Source organism: Hypanus sabinus, chromosome 21 (assembly GCF_030144855.1).
Source record: "Hypanus sabinus isolate sHypSab1 chromosome 21, sHypSab1.hap1, whole genome shotgun sequence".
NCBI classification, from domain to species: Eukaryota; Metazoa; Chordata; class Chondrichthyes; order Myliobatiformes; family Dasyatidae; genus Hypanus; species Hypanus sabinus.
In genome coordinates, this window is record NC_082726.1 from 23059973 (window position 1) to 23080702 (window position 20730).

The 20730-nt window shown below is 42.0% G+C and overlaps 1 protein-coding gene across 1 annotated transcript in view; it reads right to left on the bottom strand.

The window, feature by feature from the left end:
* The window catches only part of LOC132378891 (neuroplastin-like), a 58382-nt gene extending 56062 nt beyond the window's left edge, over window positions 1–2320 (bottom strand). The window contains exon 1 of the mRNA XM_059946177.1: window positions 2126–2320. Within this exon, the coding sequence (XP_059802160.1) occupies window positions 2126–2219 (94 nt within the window). The 5' untranslated portion in view covers window positions 2220–2320. The remainder of the gene's footprint in view (window positions 1–2125) is intronic.
* Between the last annotated feature and the right edge of the window lie 18410 nt (window positions 2321–20730).

The following is a 20730-nucleotide window of genomic DNA, read 5'->3' on the forward strand; positions in this document are numbered from 1 at the left end:
TATTTAATCATGAATGAAGTGGATTATATTATCAAATAACTGGCATCCTACCACATTTACACTAAATTGCTTACAAAACCAATGCCAACGTGATAGGATCTTTTAAGAGACTTTTGAATAGGTACACGGAGCTTAGAAAAATAATAGGGCTATAGGTAAGCCTAGTAATTTCTAAGGTAGGTACATGTTTGGCACAACTTTGTGGGCTGAAGGGCTTGTATTGTGCTGAAGGTTTTCTATGTTTCTATAATATGGCAATGGAAAAAAAAACTTCATAAGGACTGCAGTGATTCAAGACTGAAAGCTTATTATCAGCACCTCAACTAGATAAACAATGAATTCTATCCTTGCTAACATTGAGTATTTCTCAAAAATAGGAAAAGCAGAACTTAAAGGGTTAATATACAAAATCTCAACATGCAGAATACACCTCCATTCACAATTAGGCCTACTTTATAAGCACCAGATCGACACAATTCAGGTTTCAATGACAGAGCATTATGCAGTTTTCTAACAGTCTAGGTAGTGTTGGTGGGACCATACATAGCATACTTCCATTATTTTCCCATAATAATTGCCCAAATGCATTAACTTCTCAGAAATAACACTGAGACAACAATTTAACAGGACAAAAGATGCATAATTGTAATAAGGATGCTTCTTTACCATCAATCGGTACAATGACATCTCAATCTACTTTTGACAGAACAAAATTCTGAATCTGCCACTTCAGGCAGTTATGACAATTCTGTACAATGATATCAAATGCATTTGCTGCAGCCTTAAACTACAGAAAAGCAGTCTACTGAGAACCAAGGATGTTAAATTTCCAGCACAAGCTTTGGTATTCTAGTTTTTCATTTTGCTTACATTTTGTGACCTAAATTGTAAAGGGGAATGTCAAAAATAAATTAATGACATTGCACTGCGGTACTGTTCACCATATGCATTGTACTCTGCAGAACTCCTCTCAATCTAATGTGCTGCAATATCAAAATTATTAGTTGAAATTGCTATTTCATTTTGACCCTTCACACGCAATTGGCTCACATACAATTACAAAATGGGAAAACAACTGAAACATTGAAGGTACGTTGTCAAATAAAGGGAAAGGGAATTTAAGTGTACTGAGTTTGCATTTGTTTGCGTTGACAATTATAAATACACGACAATACATGCAGGTGATGAACCACAGCTGGTCAAAATAAAGCATCTAGATACAGAAATTTAAAAGCAATCTTGGGTATTTGAGTTAAACAACCAGGTCATCAGTCATTCAGAAAAGGGCAATCTATCCTTCACAGATCCTGACATAGTCCACCAAATGCCCAATACCACCAGTCCCCATTTCGCTTTTCTTATCTCACTGAATGGGTGCCCAATTTTCTCCTCTCTTGACCTCTCCCATCTCCCCACCAAATCGCGACACAGCCCCGTCAGCCCTCTCCCCAACACCAAACCTCTAACATAACAATATGATCACATTATACATCCCTGCGCTTCCCTTGATCTCTTCTGACAGCCTCAAATTCAAATTCTCCGGGCTGCCCATCCTCCCTTTCACTGGTATTCAACTCCCCTAGTTTCTCCTGAACTCTCCTCTTCCCTAACAGGCTCTCAGGCAATCTCCTCTCCCACCCTCACAGATCCTGCTACCCACCATTCACCCTGACACCACAATCATCCACAATGGGCCTGCTACCCTCCTATCTCCAATTGACCCTCCTGCCCCCGTCCCCAATGGCCCTCCTACCCCCTCTTCCCCATCTCCAAAGGGTCCTCCTGCCCCGCTTCCCCCGTCCCCAAAGGTCCCCCTGCCCCGATTCCCCCGTCCCCAAAGGTCCCCCTGCCCCCGTCTTCAAAGAGTCCTCCTGCCTTCTCTTCCCCATCCCCAAGGGGTCGTCCTACTACCCCTCCCCCGTCCCTAAAGGGTCCTTCTGCCGAACCCCGTCCGGGTCCCCCAGTGTTCCTCTTGTCCCTTCCCGTACCTGTTCCTCCTCCACCCTCCTACTGGCCCATCCTCAACTCAACTGGCTCCCCTCCCCACTCCCTTCTCTATCTCCTCCAGCCCGGTGCCCGTCCTCGCCACTCTCCGGCGGCCCCGCGGCCAGGCCGCGGCACTCACCGCTCTGCCCGCGGGCCGGCTGCAGCCTCAATGAGAGCGAGAGCAGCGCGCACACGGCGGCGCCTAGCCGACCGGGACCGCGAGCCGTTGCCATGGTGCCGCAAGATCCGCCGGAGCCGACTGTGACGCCGCTTGTCAGGTTTCGGTCCGCGGGACTGCGGCACCGCGGGGCTAGTATCGCGAGAGGCAGCTGCTGGCCGCGAGATCTGACGCCCCACGTGAGGAAGGGAGGTGGAGTGGGCGGAGCGTCCACGCCCCTCCTCCGATGGAGCTGACTCAGCCACACCTTGCCAAAGGGGGCGCTGTGACACGATCTTACACACCGCCAAAGGGGGCGCCCTATCAAATGGGATACCGTATTCCGCTTGGTATTGACTTCTTGTAAATGAATTGGTTTATTATTGTAAATGTAATTGTGCCTACCAGTCCGAGGGTCAATTGGTAAAATGTTATAATCGATTAACTGGTTTATTATGCAACACACACTAAATGCTGGAGGAACTCAGCAGGCCAGTCAGCATCTATGAAAAAAAAGTAGGGCAGAAACCCTTTAGGAACTTTTTTCCATGGATCCTGCCTGGCCTGCAGAGTTCCTCCAGCATTTTGAGTGTGTTGCTCAAATTTCCAGCATCTGCAGATTTTCTCTTATATACTGAACTGAATATATTTCTCTTATATAAACTGAACTGGTTTATTGACACTGCAGAGGGAGAATAAGGTGCAAAGGTCACATCAAGAGATTTTTAGGTCAAGAATACATTTTGCTGTACTAGTTCAATAGTCTTTTTGTAGAGTTATGAAAGCTCAGAATCAGGTTTATATATCATGACAGTTGTTTTGCAGCAGCAGTGAAGTGCAATAAATATAGGTTATAAATTAAAATAAGAATATATAAAAATAGTACAAAGACAAAGCAAACTAGTGAGGTAATGTCCATGGGTCCATGGGCCGTTCAGAAATCTGATGACAGAGAGGAAGAAGCTATTATAGGGACTCTTTAATTCCATTAGACAGAATGAACCTAGACTGCTAAGGGTTAAGTTCACTATGTATGTAACATGTTGCATTGTATGTTATTACATTCTGGGGGCATGGTTTTTCTGATATACATACGACGTCGCCATTTGTTTGCGGAGGGAATGAAGTATACATTAGAATTAATTACACTTGTGTTGATTTACCTCAACAATCCTACATTGTTCCTAAAACATTCAGTTTGTGTATTCAGGTTCCTATACCTACTCCCTAATGGTAGTAATGAGAGAAGGCATCTCCTGGATAGTGAGAGTCCTTCATGATGGAGGCTGCTTTCTTTAGGTATTATCTTTTGAAGATGTCCTCAATGGTGGGGCATCTCATGCTCATAATGGAGCTGGCTGAGTTTGCTACTCTGCAGCTTTTTCCATTCTGTACATTTGTGTCTCCAGTCAAGACAGGGTTGCAACCAGGTAGAATGCTCTCCACAGTACATCTGCAGAAACTTTCTAGTCCCCAAACTCTAATGAAGTAGAGACGCAGACATTCTTTTTTCTTCATTGCATTAATGTTGGGCCTAGGATAGATATACAGATATTGATGCCTAGGAACTTGAAACTGCTCACCTTTTCCATTGATGACCCCTTGACGAAGATTGATCTGTGTTCTCTCGAATTCCCTTTCCTGAAGTCGACAATCAGTTCTTTGGTCCTACTGATGTTGAGTAGAAGATTGTTGTGATCTATCTTACACCTCGTCATCACCATCAGAGATTATGGCAGGAGCAGTTGTATCATAAGTTGTTGTTGAGGCTGATGATACGTGTTTTCAGGCTTTTGCATCGAATGCTCAGTGGGGTGGGGTGGGAAAGAAGAGAGACTGTCCATGGCAGGCATTCTGCTTACCAAGGCAACAAGAAGTGTCAACAGACCCATGGAGGGGGAGCTGGATCCACAAGCTCTCTGCAGTTTCTTACAGTCTTGTGTTGTGCAACTGTCATACTAATTTGCTTCAAGGGTCCAGGACTGACCACTTCTCTCCACAGATGTTGAGTTCTTCCAGTGCTTGTTGGTATGGTTCCAGATTCCAGTGTCTAGCTCCTTGGATATTTTTGAAGCTGTAGTCATTCAGGAAAGTAGAGTGTGTTGCATCACACTCCTGACTTGAGCCTTTGGATGGTGGACAGTCTTTGGTAGTTATGAGATGAAGTACTCACCATAGGATTCCTTACCTCCATGTATCTGGCTATTCAGGTTTTCAGTTTCGGGTCAATGGCAATCCCTGGATTGTGGTGGGGTGGGGTTCGGTAATGGTAATGCCCTTAAATATTGGGAGGGGGGGGATGATTGCTGGATTTTCTCTGCTACTCACTGATGTGTATTATTATTCTGCTACAGTTTTGACAAATAATTTTCATCCTGAAAACTCTGTTCCATAGAGGCTGCTGGGCCTGTTGCGTGATCCCAGTGCTTCCTGTATTTATTCCTGCCATAGGAAATGTTACACTTCTCTTCCATAAGACGCAAGATCAGAATTAGGCCATTTGGTCCATTGAGTCTGCTCTGCATTTGATCAAGGCTAATTTATTTTCTGTCTCAACCCTATTCTCCTTCCTTTTCCTGGTAATCTTTAACACCGTTACTCATCTAGAACCTTTCAAGCTTCACTTTAAATATACCCAAAGGCTTGGCTTTCACAGCTGTCTGTGGCAATGAGCTTCACCACCCTCAGGCTAAAGATCCTCAGGGACATCCTTCTACTCTGAGGTTGCACCCTCTGGTCCTAGACGCTCCCACTATTTGAAACAACCTCTCCATATCCACTCTATCCAAGCTTTTCAATATTCAGCAGGTGTCATTAAGATCCTCCCTCAATCTTCTAAACTCCAGCAAGTACTGGCCCAGAGCCACCAAACGCCCTCATATGTTAACCCTTTCATTCCCAGGAACATTCTTGTAAACCTCCTCTGGTTCCTCTTGAATGCCAGCACATTCTTTCGTAGATATGTGACCCAAAACTGCTCACAATATGCCAAGTGCAGTCTGACCAATGCTTTACAAAGTCTCAGCATTTCACCCTAGCTTTTATATTCTAGTCTTCTCAAAGTGAATGCTAACATTGCATTTGCCTTTCTTGCTACTGACAATCTGTGCTCTGCCATAGTCACTGTGCTGTTCCACCTTGCCACAAGAGGTGTTCTTTTTTACAAAAAAAACTTTATTATTTACTATATTCACTTTTTTTGCCTGAAACTATAGCTTCTCCCCCACTGTTACAAGACTATTGAATAAACCCTTAGTATAAAATGGGCACTGCATGCCAAATGTCAGCCAAGCCAGTGGATTCATGTCATTGTGTTGGGGGCTGTTCTGGCAACATGGCAGCAGGAGGTGATTCCTGCTGGTACAGAGGAAGTATTAGTAAATGAACATTTCATGCACCTGACTATATTTAAAGCCTATTCCTTGAACACACTTACCATAAAAATACAATCTTATTTAAATTTGTGCACTTGTTATACTGTAAACATTCTTCCGTCCCTCCAGAGGATTACAAAGTACTACATTTGCACCATCTGCAAGAGCAGGTAACTGCTTGTTTAAATGAACCATTTCCACTAAAAATGCAGAGATGATATTTATACAAGTAAGTTCTGAATATATAATCAACATGTACACTGGCACAGTATACTCTTTTTCCTGTTACGTCAATAATTTAGACCAATTCTAATGGCGTTTAACCATCTTTCCCCTGAAGTCTGTATAGGGTGTTAAAAATCCGGGCTGTTCACCTGGTAGATGCAGTTTGTGAGCCTGCTTGTGATGAAGAAAAGCAGAGAAGTGCTGATTCTTTTGTTATGTGCTGCATTATATGACGTGGATAATCATGCTCTTTCCATGACTATCATAGTTCTTGGCAAATTTTTCTACTGATATGGCTTGCCACTTCCTTCTACTTTACAAGACAGGTGCCACCAGCCATTACAAAAGCTCTTCAGAGGTTGTCTGCCTGGCGTCAGTGGTCGCATAACCCGGACGTGTGAGGTGCACCAGTTGCTCATACGACCATCTGCCGCCTGCTCCCATGGCTTTGCGTGACCCTGATTGGGCAACTAAGCAGGTGCTACACCTTGCCCAAGGGTGGCCTGGAGGCTTAAGGCGGGAAGGAAGGCATTACACCTCCTTTGAGGGAGATGTATCTCCACCCTGGAACCCACTAACAGCTGGTATCAGTTCTGAAGTGTGAATGTAAAGCTGCTGTGATTCTCTAGCTGCAGTTCCATCAGGCAATAAACAATCTGTGGAGGAATGGAGGAATTTAGCAGGTCAAACAGCATTTTGGAGGAAAAAGAAATGTCAAAGTATCAGGTTGACATCACAGGGCATCTAAAACATCGACAGTTTCCCCCCACAGATGCTGCTCGGCCCACAGAGTTCCAGCACGTGCAGCCTTTTGTGCCTAATCATATAGCTCCTGTTCTGTAACACATTCTTCATTCTATCATACTACATCCTCATTCTGGCTGACTTGCTAACCTCCAATGCACGTCCTCATGACATAGAAATATAGAAAACCTACAGCACAATACAGGCCCTTCAGCCCACAATGTTGTGCCGAACATGTCCCTAACTTAGAAATTACTAGGGTTACCCATAGCCCTCTATTTTTCTAAGCTCCATGTACCTATCCAAAAGTCTCCTAAAAGACCCTACCGTATCCACCTCCATCACTGTTGCCAGCAGACCATTCCACGCACTCACCACTCTCTGAGTAAAGAAACTTAGCCCTGACATCTCCTCTGTACCTACTCCCCAGCACCTTAAACCTGTGTCTTCTTGTGGCAACCATTTCAGCCCAGGGAAAAAGCCTCTGACTATCCACACAATCAATGCCTCTCATCATCTTATACACCTCTCTCAGGTCACCGCTCATCCTTAATCACTCCAAGGAGAAAAGGCCGAGTTCACTCAATCTATTCTCATAAGGCATGCTCCCCAATCCAGGCAACATCCTTGTAAATCTCCTCTGCACCCTTTCTATGGCTTCCACATCCTTCCTGTAGTGAAGTGACCAGAACTGAGCACAGTACTCCAAGCGGGGTCTGACCAGGGTCCTATATAGCTGCAAAATTACCTCTGGACTCCTAAATTCAATTCCACAATTGATGAAGGCCAATACACCATACGCCTTCTTAACCACAGAGTCAACCTGCGCAGCTGCTTTGAGCATCCTATGGACTTGGACCCCAAGATCCCTCTGATTCTCCACACTGCCAAGAGTCTTACCATTAATTCTATATACTGCCATCATATTTGACCTACCAAAATGAACCATTTCACACTTATCTGGGTTGAACTCCATCTGCCACTTCTCAGCCCAGTTTTGCATCTTATCAATATCTCACTGTAACCTCTGACAGCCCTCCTCACTATCCACAACATCCCCAACCTTTGTGTCATCAACAAACTTACTAACCCATGTATTCCTGGGAATGCTGGTAAACATGGTGTATCCCTCCAGAGTCCTCAGCCATGGTGTCTGTCTATCAAGTTACCTCTCACCCCCCACTTTGCTCCAAAGTGAAAACCTTGCCCTGCTCAGCCTTCCTCATAAGACCTACTTTCTAATCCAGCCGGTATCCTTGTAAATCTCTTCTGCACCCTCTCTAAAGTTTCCACATCCTTCCTAAATTGAGGCAAGGAGAGCTGAACGGAATGATGTTGAATGTATGGAGGTTGTATGTAGCTGATGCATTGGAAAATGAAGTGTAATTTCTTTCCCAATAGCTCTGGTAATTTGGTTCACGGGTGGATTGTTGAGTCCTACAGTAAACAGAACTGTGCTTCTATATCCAGTGCAGCATTCACCTGATTCCTGTCCTGCAAAAACTGGGGTGAATCTTAACACTGCCCTAGAAAATCACTCAGTTGGAAAAGAATACATTACATTCACAAGGATGATTCCAGGAATGAAAGGGTTATCATACAAGGAATGTTTGATAGTTCTGGGTCAGTACTTGCTGGAGTGTCGAAGATGAGGGGGGATCTCATTGAAACTTTTCGAATATTGATAGGCCTAGACCAGGGGTCGGCAACGTTTACCACTGAAAGAGCCAATATGGACCCATTTCCCACAGAAAAGAAAACACTGGGAGCCACAAAATCCGTTTGACATTTAAAATGAAATAACACTGCATACAACGGTTTTTTTTTTGCCTTTATGTTATGTATAAACAAACTATAATGTGTTGCATTTATGAAATTGATGAACTCCTGCAGAGAAAACGAAATTACATTTCTGCATGCAACAAAAACATTTTGAACTCCGAAAAAAAGACGTTGGGTTGAAGGTTACTCCATAGTTAGCCTACCTTAGATCGAAGAATTAAAAGAAAGCGCGCACTGGCGGGTGTCAGGCATTGGCAGTGGTGATGTATATCAATAGCGATAAAAAACACGTTGTAGCGGTGTGCTACACGCAGCAAAGGTAACTTTATTCGAAATAAACAGCCTTGCTTTAAAGCCTCCCTCAACCCGTCCCCATGGGCGCGGATGCTCCAAAAGACACGTACTCACAAACCCCCGTAGGCTATCTCCCTTAGCCGGAATGGTAGCTAATTGTGAGCCGGTTCAGATGTGCCAGGAAATGGGGTCTCCACAACGTTTTTAGATTGTACAAGATCACCATAATCTTCAAATTTCGAATTACATTTCAAAAACTAACAAACCACAGGGAACCGCAGCACAGAGAAGAAAGAGCCACATGCGGCTCCGGAGCCGCGGGTTGCCGACCCCTGGCCTAGACAGTAAATGTGGAAAGAATGTTTCCCATGGCAGGTGAGTCTAGGACAAGAGGCCACAGCCTCAGGATAGAGGAGCGTCCATTTAAAACAGAGATGCGGAGAAATTTCTTTACCCAAGGGTGGGGAATTTGTGGAATTTGTTATCACAAGCAGCTGTGGAGGCCAGGTTGTTGGGTGTGTTTAAGGCACAGATTGGTAGGTTCTTGATTGGACATGGCATCAAATGTTATGGGGAGACCAGTGAGTGGGGCTGAGGAGGGGAAAAAGAATCAGCCAGAGTAGACTCAATGGGCTAGTGGCCTAGTTCTGCTCGTATGTCTTATATTCTTATTACTGCTCACCTTTGTCACAAGATCAGCAGAGATATACAAGACAACTGTCACCTCAGTGGTCTTACGTTGTATTTTCTGGCAAAAAAATTGCAAAATTAGGAATAGAGAACATGAGTACTATGCAAAAGTCTTAGGCATATATATATATTGTCAGGATGCCTAAGACATTTGTACAATACTGTTGTAATTTTATGTAATGCATACTACTGCTGCCACAAAAAAAAAACAAATGTCATAACATATGTGAGTGATGATAAACCTGATTCTGAAATGGGTCTCTGTTGTGGACTGAGAGTGGGAAGGGGGCAGGGAGAGGGAAATCATTGTTGGGAAATGGTGAAGGGAGAGGGGAGGGAGTGGGAAGCAGCAGAGGTACATTCTGTAATGATCAATAAACCAATTGCTTGGATCAAATAACCTTGCCTGGTGTATCAGGGCTGGGTATCAGCAGGGCATTGGGAGGTATCTGGGTGTACCTCCGCCACTGCCACCTATCCCACACCTCCCTCACGGTGCTCCACCCTCACCATTCCAAATACCCTTTTCTCCTGCCAGGTTTACAAACTTGTTCTCTGCTCCGCATTGACAAATTACGCAAAAGTCTGAGGCAGCCTAATTATGTATATGTGCCTAAGACTGTTACACTGTGCTATATAACTTCGAATACTCTCAATGCTTTTAATGAATTAGAGGGAGGTTGTTCAACCATCCTGTCTCTTCTGGCTCTCCAAGCTCTTCAATCAGTCCCATTTAGTTCCTTGTCTTCCATTCTCTCTCTCATGCCCAGCAATATCTATCATCAAGGATCCCCACTGTCCAGCCCATGCCATCTTTTCACAGCTACCATTAGGCAGGAGGTTCCGAAGCCTGAAGTTCAAAACCACCAGGTTCAAGAATAACTATTTCCTTTCAACCATTTGGTTGACCCAACTAAACACAGCCCTACTCTTGAGGTCAATAGGACGACACTCTCCAAATCAGAATCAGGTTTATTATCACTGACATATGTCATGCAATTTGTTGTTCTATTACAGAGTACAGTGCAGAACATAAAAATCACTATTATCTACTAACAAGTAAATGGATATACATGTATAGTGCTAAAGAGGAAAAGCAAGTTCAAATTCACCTGTTTGTATATTGTAGCTTTTTCTGGCCAACATCTTCCTCCTCTTGATCCAAAGATATTTATCTTAGGATCACTATCCTCTTCTATTATATTGACTACTCAGAGGATTGCTATTAACACCCAGTGATGTGTGCAACATTTACATTATACAAAGATAAAGGTGCCATTTACTTAGGGAATTCATACCATCTGTATATAGACAATCATCTTCTGTGTATTGCAAAACCATCACCCTCTTACTTTTGCACAACTTCAGCCTTTCACCTTCTAAGGTGCACTAAACAATACCATTATCAGCATACATAAAATTGATATTATCACAGCATATGATACTATCCACACCCATGGATGTACAAACGTACTTGAACATTTGATCCCCAATTCCAAAACTTATCCCAAAAGTCTGAGTCACTCAATATCTCATTTGCTTTATCAGCATGGCTTAATAACTTTAGTCTGTTTAGTCCATTGATGGATTATCTCATTTGCCTCCTCCACAACTTGTCCAGTCCACAGTCAAATACAGATTCGGTGGCAACTTGGTAGTCACATAATCCCACTAATATCGATCCATATCAGTGCATTGGATTTTGAAGTTCTCCTTCATTACTGTGTCTCTTGCTGACTGAGGTGAAGTAGGCAAATCTAAAGCCATGCTCCCTATTGTAACATTATGACTTTCCAAAAGTCACTCTTTCCATCCCTTGGTACAACTCGTTGTTGCTGTTGCTATATAATACGTCTGTCCCATCAATACATATTGGAAGAAGAACTCAGTTAGTTACAGGCAGAACACAAATAAACAGTTCTCGTAAGTTTTTCTTTGTCATCTCTTCTGGACAAGCCCAGTGGTTTACCCCTTTTATGACATCTTGATAAATCTATCCCTTTCCCAGGATTATTCATATAACAATAGTATGTGTTGTGAGTTACTTAAGAATACTAGTTTCCTCATGATATTTGCCCACATTGTGAACTCTTTCCAAAGAGAAGGTTAAATTATTTGCATTTCAGGGAATATGAAGTACCATAGAGACATAAAACCTTCCTTTACTGTAATGACAGGTACCCAGTTGGTTAGTTGGTGTTTAGACTTCTACTGTGACACAAGGCTACTTTCCCCCAACCCCTTGTTTTAGTTGCTCATGTACTCGATGTGCATCAAGTTGTAATAAGTTTGTGTCAATCATGGTGAGCAACCAACCAGTATAGAGGGCACAGATCTTAGCATTATACATTCCCTCAGATACAAGGTCTATGCGGTCAGTTATCAAATTTGTGGCATCTTGAAGGGGTTTCATAAACTTAACTGAATTCAGAGTTACCTGTGATGCATTCCAACCAATTTAATTAGTCTGTATCTGATTCCAATAATTTTCTCCAGTAATATTCCACCTTTTCTGTCGAAGGGACGATATCTGGCTTCCTAACTCTGTTGTATCTAAAGTATTGACCATTTCAAACCTTGATGCATCACAGGCTTTCACTAATTCCAACAGTCCTCTCCTTTTCTATTTTTGACTGACTTAAACTCACTCTTGCTTAGTCGTCTCCCAAGAAAATGAGTAAATAACGTCTTGTTGACGGCCACCATTCAGACACCAGTATTCAGTTAGATTATAAATTACCTGCACTTGATGGTACCCTGGTACCAAAGTGTCAAATTCCCCTTTATCTTCTAACACTGATCCTACCCTTTTGTATTACACTGGCTCTAACTACACTTAGACTCTGGTGTAGTAGCAGCTACTTAAGGTTGTAGGTCATCAATTGAACATTATTCTCATCATATTGAAGTAAACCTGTAACACACAGTGTAATTTGTGCTTTTATTTCCAGTTTTAAGTTTCAATCCTAAATCATTTTAAGTCTGTATTTTATATCTGTTTTCGAGCCTGTCCAATTCAAGCTCCCAATTGTCTTTGGACTCAAGCCATCCATCTTTTTTCCCCTTTTCTGCATCCAATTTCATTTCAGGATAGGGAAGGCAGGAATCAACATGTTTTCCTCTTTATTTTCTTGACAAACTCCCCCGACTGAGAGACTGGAAAATGTCCTCCTTGGCTTCCATCTACTTGAAACAACTGTTCTAACCCCAAATCTTTCAAATCAGGATTACCAGATCCATCAATGGTCAAGTCTCCAAAATTGGGACCTGTTCCTGTTTCTTCCCCAACCCAATTCAATTGGGTGATGTGGTACCATCAACTTCTCTCTGGGAGAGATCAATACCCTGTATACTGATGGACTTGCTTTGCCTATAATTTCATAGGTCCCGGCAAACCTTGGATTTAAAAATGAGGTAGGTTAGTGAATTCTGATCATCACTTTCTCCTGAACTTAATTCTATGAGACTGACTTCTGAGTCAATGTGGGCTTTACTCTGTTGCCTTTTCTTTCCTAATGGATGGGCTTTCATGTAATTGGCCTCTTTCAATATTTCTACCAATTATTCTATTCACTCTTCTGACACAATTCAGGTTCTGACAAGTCTAATCTTAACAACTCCTCCAATGCACTTGAGTCTCTTCTAGTCACGAGTCTATAAGGGGTGTAACCCATTGATGATGCCTCTGTATTCCTATTATCATCAGTACATAAGGCAAAACTTCCTGCTCTGTTGTTCCATGTTGTTGCACCATTTTGGCCATCATATTTTTTTCATGTTTGGTTCATCCTTTCCACAGACTATGATCTATAAGGTAAATGTCATGTCTGCTCGGTCCCTAAATGTGACATGACATCTTGCACTATCTGGGCTGTACACTGTGTGCCTTAATCTTATTCTATGCTCCAAGGTAATTCCCAGGGAGTTAAAAATTTTGCATAAGATTTTTGCAGTAGTCTTTGGCCATGTTTGTCAACATCAGGAAAGCTTTCACCCACTTGGTCAAAGTATCTACCATGACAAGAATATAGTTGTACCCTCCTGAGGTGGGTGGCAAAGGTCCAACATAACATATCCGCAAACTAGTCCAAGGCCCTTCCACTGGTCTGATATGTCAGAGGGCCCATTCTTACATTTCTATCAGGGTTTTATTGTGCAGAAATTAAACAATTCTTGACATAGTGTTCCACGTTGTCCTTCATCCTCGGCCACCAACATTCTTCCTTTATCTTTCCCAGGGTGCTATCAACTTCCTGGTATCCTCATGTATCATAGAAACAGTGAATCATCTGATTTCTTCCTCCCTCAGGGATCACAAACTTCCCTTCATACAGGGCTACTCCATCCTTAACATGAACACCTTTGTGATCTTTGTACATTTCTGATCCTACTCCCTCGATTAATTTTTAAAAATTCTTTATCTTTCTTCTGCTCCTCTGTTAAATCCATAACCTTAACCTGTTGTTCCTTCTGCTTTCCCATCTCCGCAATTTGCAGCTGCCATTCCTGCCCATTTAAAGCACCTTGCTTTGCTAATTCATCAGTTTTCCTATTCCTCTCAGGGCGTAAGTTAGAGTGGGCCCTGACTTTTATATCTTGGTATTTTTTCCTCTTTGCTTCTTCAAATATACACCAAAACTGAGCAGCAGATGGGAGGGGCTTTCCTTCAACTGAAACAAGCCCTCTTACTTTCCAAGGCGGCAGATTTTCTGAAAGGCTATTACAAACATACATACAGTCATATATCAGAATACATGACTGATCGGGGCAGAAAACATCCTTAGTGGCTAACCACATACCACAGTTGCCTCACCTGCTACCTGTGCACTTTACTTTACCTTCTTGGCCATCTTCATCCTCTACATATATACTGCACCCAGTTCTCCTTTCACCCATCTGTACTGATGAGGAGCCACCTACAAAAATTTTAAAAAGGGGTTTTTTCCTTTCTACTTTCCCTTTGTTTGTGTCTTTGTTCTTGGGTATTGCTCTTTAATCTTCTTCTGCCTCCCCACCTTATTATTTTGATACAAATGGTCCCTTGGGATCATTTGCTATTGTATCCTGAAGCCCATGAGGTTCTCCCGTACAATAAAGATTATCTGCAAGGAAGGTAAAAACTTTGATATCCTTTACAGCTACATCTCAACCCTGCAGTGGTTTAAGATATTTTAATTCAAACATCCAGTGGTAGCTAGATAAATGCTGAAATGCTGTTTGGACCAGTCCAATATTTAAATTGAACTTCCATTTGCACTTTACATAACAAAACACTGGTTGCCTCAAACCTATTTTTCCAGGGATCTCAAAATCAATATGTCAAAAGTCTTATGCAACATTTTTTATATTCTTTAAGATAAAGCTATCTTGTTAGTACAGCAACTTTTAGAACTGCTCCCCAAACGTCCCAAAAATTTAAATTCAAATTCCTAGTTGAACTGTCCACCAATGAACAATTTCCCTGAAAGGCCATTTCCCTCAGAAATGTGGGCATCTCATATCTGGAATAGAGATGCACAAATTTCAGTCCAACCTAGATTATACATGACCAGTGTGGAATCTGGGTTCTCCTAAAATCAATTCCACTGGAAAACAAAAAAAAAACACAAACCAAGAACTCAAACAAGACAAAACACATAACTCCATGCTCTTACTGTTCTTCCTTCAAAATCTTCCAGCAAATAACTGCAAAACTCAGCACAAGCAGTTAATTCCCACCATGAAAAACTTCTACACATTTTCCAAAGACCCAAAGAGGAAAAAAAACTGCTAGTTGTGGTCTCTGACACATTAACATATTGATGCAACCTCTTAAAGGCACAGCCTCTTAAAACAATATTTGCACTCTCAGTCACACACTCTCTCAAGTGAACTCACATGTGGCCACAATATACACAATTAAAACATACAAACCATACATACTTTAAACCATTCCAGAAAATCTCTTGTTCCTAAGGGTTAAATCATTGCTAAAATATTCAGTAACAATCCAATAACTTTAAGGAAATGCATTACTCTGAAACGAAGAAATGTTGGAAGTGATTCATCATGAACAAGTTAGCAACATTCAACAAGTTTAAAGCATGAAATCCCTCCATTAACTGAAATTCTGCCATATCCTGACCTTTCTGTAACTCCAATCTCTGATTTTTGTAAGGATTTAAATTACATAAATTGTCCACTGTGCAGTTCTGGGTATAATGACCCATATGAGCACATCTGAAAGAGCAGATTTGAACCTCTACTGCCCCCAACAACAGCTTCCCTGATTGAGTGAAGGCACTGTGTTACATCCCTTCTGCAATCCCTCCTTTTCGAGTCTATCCTGCTCTATTTTTTTACTGATATTCCAGCATTTCCTGTTATAAGACGTAGGAGCAGAATTATGCCATTCAGCGCATCGAGTCTGTTCTGCTTTTACATCATGGCTGATCCCATATCCCACTCAACCCCATACACCTGCCTTCTCACCATATCCTCTGATGACCTGACCAATCAGGAAACTATCAATAATCCCAAGGACTTTGCCTCCACCACAGTCTGTGGCAGAGCATTCCACAGATTCTAAAAGGTCACCCATCAACTTTGAGACTGTGCCTTCTAGTTCTGGATACCTCTACCACAGGAAACATCTGCATCATATCCACCTTATCTAGAGCTTTCCAAATTCAGTAGTTTCAATAAGATCCCTCCGCAATCCTCTAAAGTCCAGTGAGTACAGGCCCAAAGCTGCCAGGCACTCCTCATATGTTAACCCCTTCATTCCTAAAATCATTCTCGTGAACCTCCTCTGGACCTTCTCCAATGACAAAACATCCTTTTTGAGATACGGGACCCAAAACTGTTGACAATGCTCCAAGCGCAGACTGACTGGTGTCTTATAAAGCCTCAGAATCATCCCCTTGTTTTTATATTCTTGTGTTGCCTTTATGGCATTTGTTTAGTTTATAATATTTTCACTTTAGTAATTCATTTGTTAGCATTTTCTATTTAAAGTTAAGATTGTTTAAAGTAACTTAGTTGTCTGTGATATATCACGGCATGCAATGATGTCACATCCGGTTTCGCCGCGTCTTGTGGGAAAATACCGGTTTGGAGAAACGGGAAGGAGGGGGCTCACATGTGCAGGATCAGCGCAAGAAAAGTTTTCTTTCTACGCACTAGAAACATCAGTGAAGCAAAGCCGTAAGTTCATGAGATAATCGATATGTTGAATTAAAATGTTAACGCTGATTCTGTTAAAAGTAATGACGGTTGATAAGGTTTATGTTTTCGTTAGTTAAAGAATTGTGGATAGTTTGCGTTGAAGTGTATTTGAAGCGGTCAATGGCGTAGGTAGATTCTGACTGTATGCTGCACTTTAATGTAATGTAGTTGTTGTAGTTTTACTTTTGCAAGTATTTACGATGTAAATGTGATATCAAGAAGGAAACAAATACTGTATACATTTTGTATTGTTTTATCAACAGTTTTCACCATGCGTTAATGTGGTTACGTTAATACGTTAATGCTGCCCTCTATTGTGGACCTGTACTCTTCCAGGTTGAAGAAGAGGGCGGGGAACATCATAAAGGACTCCTCCCATCCTGCACACGGACTGTTTGAACTGCTTCCGTCTGGTAGGTGCTTCAGATCCCTCCAGACTAAGACTAATAGACACTGGAGAAGTTTTTTCCCTACTGCGGTCACTTTGCTGAACAGTTAACTGCCGGTTAACTGTCGGCTAACTATTACTTGGATTGCACTACTTGTATGTATAATCTATATTTTCATTTATATTTATCATCTGTTATGAGCAGAGAGACAACATCTGCCGGAAGTAAATTCCTTGTATGTGTACAGGTACTTGGCGATTAAAGTCTGATTCTGATTCTGATTCTGAAGAGTGAACAGTAAACGGTTAATCTTACTGCGATCCTGTTTTCAATGACTACGGTTTACCTCGGTGTTTAGTTCAGAGTTTTCTTACACCTGAGTGAGAACACTACAATTCTATTTCCCTTGAAATATCTGCCAACATTGCAGTTGCCTTCTTTACTACAGACTCAACCTGTAAATTAACTTTCTGGGAGTCTTGCACGAGGACTCCTAAGTCACTCTGAACCTCTGATGTTTGAAATTTCTCCCAATTTAGAGAATAGTCTGCACTATTGTTCCTTTTATCAAAATGTGTTATCATACATTTCTTAACACTGTATTCCATCTGCCACTTTTTTTGCCCATTTTTCCAATTTGTCTAAGTCCTGCTGCAATTGCATTGCTTCTTCAGCACTACCTACCCCTCCACCTGTCTTCATATCATCCGTAAACTTTGTCACAAAGCCATCATTTCCAGTTTCTAAATCGTTGACAAACAATGTGAAAAGCAACAGTTCAAATACGGACCCCTGAGGAACATCACCAGTCACTGGCAGCCAACCTTTATTCCCACTCGCTGCCTCCTGCCTGTCAGCCATTCCTCTATCCATACCAGTATCTCTCCCGTAATGCCATAAGGATTTTAACCTTGTTAAGCAGCCTCATGCGTGCCACCTTATCAAATGCCTTCTGAAAATCCAAGTAAATAACATTCACTGCCTCTCCTTTGTCCACCTTGCTTGTTACTTTCTCAAAGAACTCTGACAGATTGGTCAAGCAAGATTTCCTTTCACGGAAACCATGCTGACTTTTATTATTAGTTTCCAGGTACCCCAAAATCTCATCCTTAATAATAGACTCCAACACTTTGCATCCACTGAGGTTAGTCTAACTGGCCTATAATTTCCTTTCTTTTGCCTTCCTTCCTTCTTAAAGAGTGGAGTGGCATTTACAATTTTCCAGTCATCTGGGACCATGCCAGATTCAAGTGATTCTTGAAAGATCATGACCAATGCTTCTGTTATCTTCTTAGCAACCTCTTTTAGGTCTCTGGGATGTAGTCCATCTGGTGCAGGTGACTTAACTACCTAAGACCTATGAGTTTGCCTTGCACTTTTACCCTTGTAATAGCAATGGCACTCACTCGTGCTGCCTGACTCTGATGGACCCCTGACACACTGCTAGTGTCTTCTACAGTGAAGACAGATGCAAAGTTCAGCTGCCTTTTTTTGTCCCCCATTACTACCTAACCAGCATCATTTTACAATTGTCCAATATCAGCTCTCACCTCCCTTTTATTCTTCATATAACTGAAATATCTTTTAGTTCCCAGCTTTATATTATTGGCTAGTTTGCCCTTATAATTCATCCTATCCCTTCTTATAGCTTTTTCAGTAGTCTTTTGTTAGATTTTATAAGTTTCTTAATCATCCAACTTCCCACGCACTTTTGCTACCTTTTATGCCTTATCCTTTGCTTTAACTTCTGTTGTTAGCTATAGTTGCCTACCCCTGCCATTTGAGAACTTCTTCTTCTATGGGACATATCTATCCTGCACCTTGCAAACTATTCCCAGAAACTTCAGCCACCTCTGCTCTGCAGTGAACCCTGCCAGCATCTTCCTCCAATCCACCTGGGCAAGTTCCTCTCTCATGCCCCTGAAATTTATTCTATTATGATACTGATACATGAGACTTATGCTTCTCTCTCTCAAATTGCAGAATGATCACTGCCTCCTAAGAGTTCTTTTACGTTAAGCTCCCTAATAAAATCTGGGTTATTACAAAACATCCAATCTAAGGTAGCCTTTCCTTGAGTAGGCTCAAGCACAAGCTGCTCTTAAAAGCCATCTCCTGGGCATTCAACAAATTCCCTCTCTTGCAATCTGGCACAAACCTAATTTTTCCAATCCCCTTGAATAATGAAGTTCCCCCATTACAATTGTGGCATTTTGTTGCATGCTTTTTCCAGCTCTGTTTGCAATTTCAACCCCACATCTTGGCTACTATTTGGAGGCTTATATATGATTTCCATATGGTTTTTTCACCCCCAGTTTCTTAACTCCACTCCCAAAGATTTAACATTCTCTGACCCTCTGTTACCTCTTTCTAAAGATGTAATTCCATCTCTTACCAACAGAGGCACACCACCTCCCTGCCTGTCCTTTCAATACAAAGTATATCCTTTGATGTTAAGCTCCCACCTATGGCCTTCTTGTGATCTATCTCACTCAGCATAAGCTTTTTGCTGATATCCTTTTAAATCCTCAATGAGACGGGCAGCTGCTGCTGGATTCACCAGCTGCTTACAATTCCTTGTCTGACAATTTCCCTTTGGCAATTTTGAAAAGAGCTTCATCATCCTCACCGCTGGAGTGTCCAGCATACTCCCCGTATTGTGTACATTTCCCAAGAACGTAATTCTAGAGGAATCTCCTCCAATCAAAATAATCCACATCCTCTGGACTTCCAGAATTCCCTGATTCTTCATCCTGGGTCTGTACTAACTATCCAACACCCTAATCTCTCTATTTCTCATCCACGTGGTCCGACTCGAGTCTCCCACTGACAAAGAGATTTATTCTGAGCTCAATTCTGGGACGCTAATTCTGTGATAAGAATCACAGAGAGGGAGGTACAGAGAGAGCCTGTAATTGCCAATAAGTACCTTGTGTTGTCTCAACAGAAGAACACATGGATTTACACACTGAAATTCCTGTGTGCACACCTACTAAGTTTTCCCTGACTTTCCATGAACAGTTAAAGAATGGAAGAGTTAAAGAACAACCAGTTGTAAAGGAGTTTCTGTGCTGGCCATATGTTCCTCATAGTACCATTTTGAATCACCACATATCCATGGGGTCCCCCTCATTAGCAATGGTTGTTCTCCTACAGAGATACATCTGCCAGCACACTTGAAGCGTCTGCTTTTACATTCCTTTCTTACCAATTCAAATGTTGCATTCCAGTGTGATTGGGTGTAGGTCATGTGTCTGACCTTTAACAGCTTTTTATTGACTCTGCTCCAGACTAGCATCCACTTATTGCCCGCTTACCAGCAAGTGACAAAGGGTACTTTATGATTCTTTGTTTTCAATCAGCAACCAGCTTGAATCACACGGAACAGTGTCAGACCCCAACAGTCAAAAACCTTTATGTTATATCCAAATAAAGAACACCTCACAAATAACTCCTTGCTTGGAAATAGTCTCGAGTCCCGCAGATTACCTGAGGCATTATTGTATCTACTTTAAAACACTGATCAAGCCAAGCGATTGACTCAGAAAATGGAGGACACAGTCTCTTCATAAAATGGCAGCCTCCCTCTCCTCCCTCATGGCGAGAACAAAGGCAAGTGGTCTACCTGCTTCCATAGATATAGAATATAGAAATCTACAACACATTACAGACCCTTTGGCCCACAATGTAGTGCTGACCATGTAACCTCCTCTCGAAACTGCCTAGAATTTCCCTAACACATCGCCCTCTATTTTCACAAGTACTGTTTACCTATCTAAGAGGCTCTTAAAAGACCCTATTGGATCCATTTCCACCACCACCACTGACAGTGCATTCTATGAACCCACTGCTCTCTGTGTGAAAAACTTACCCCTGACATCCC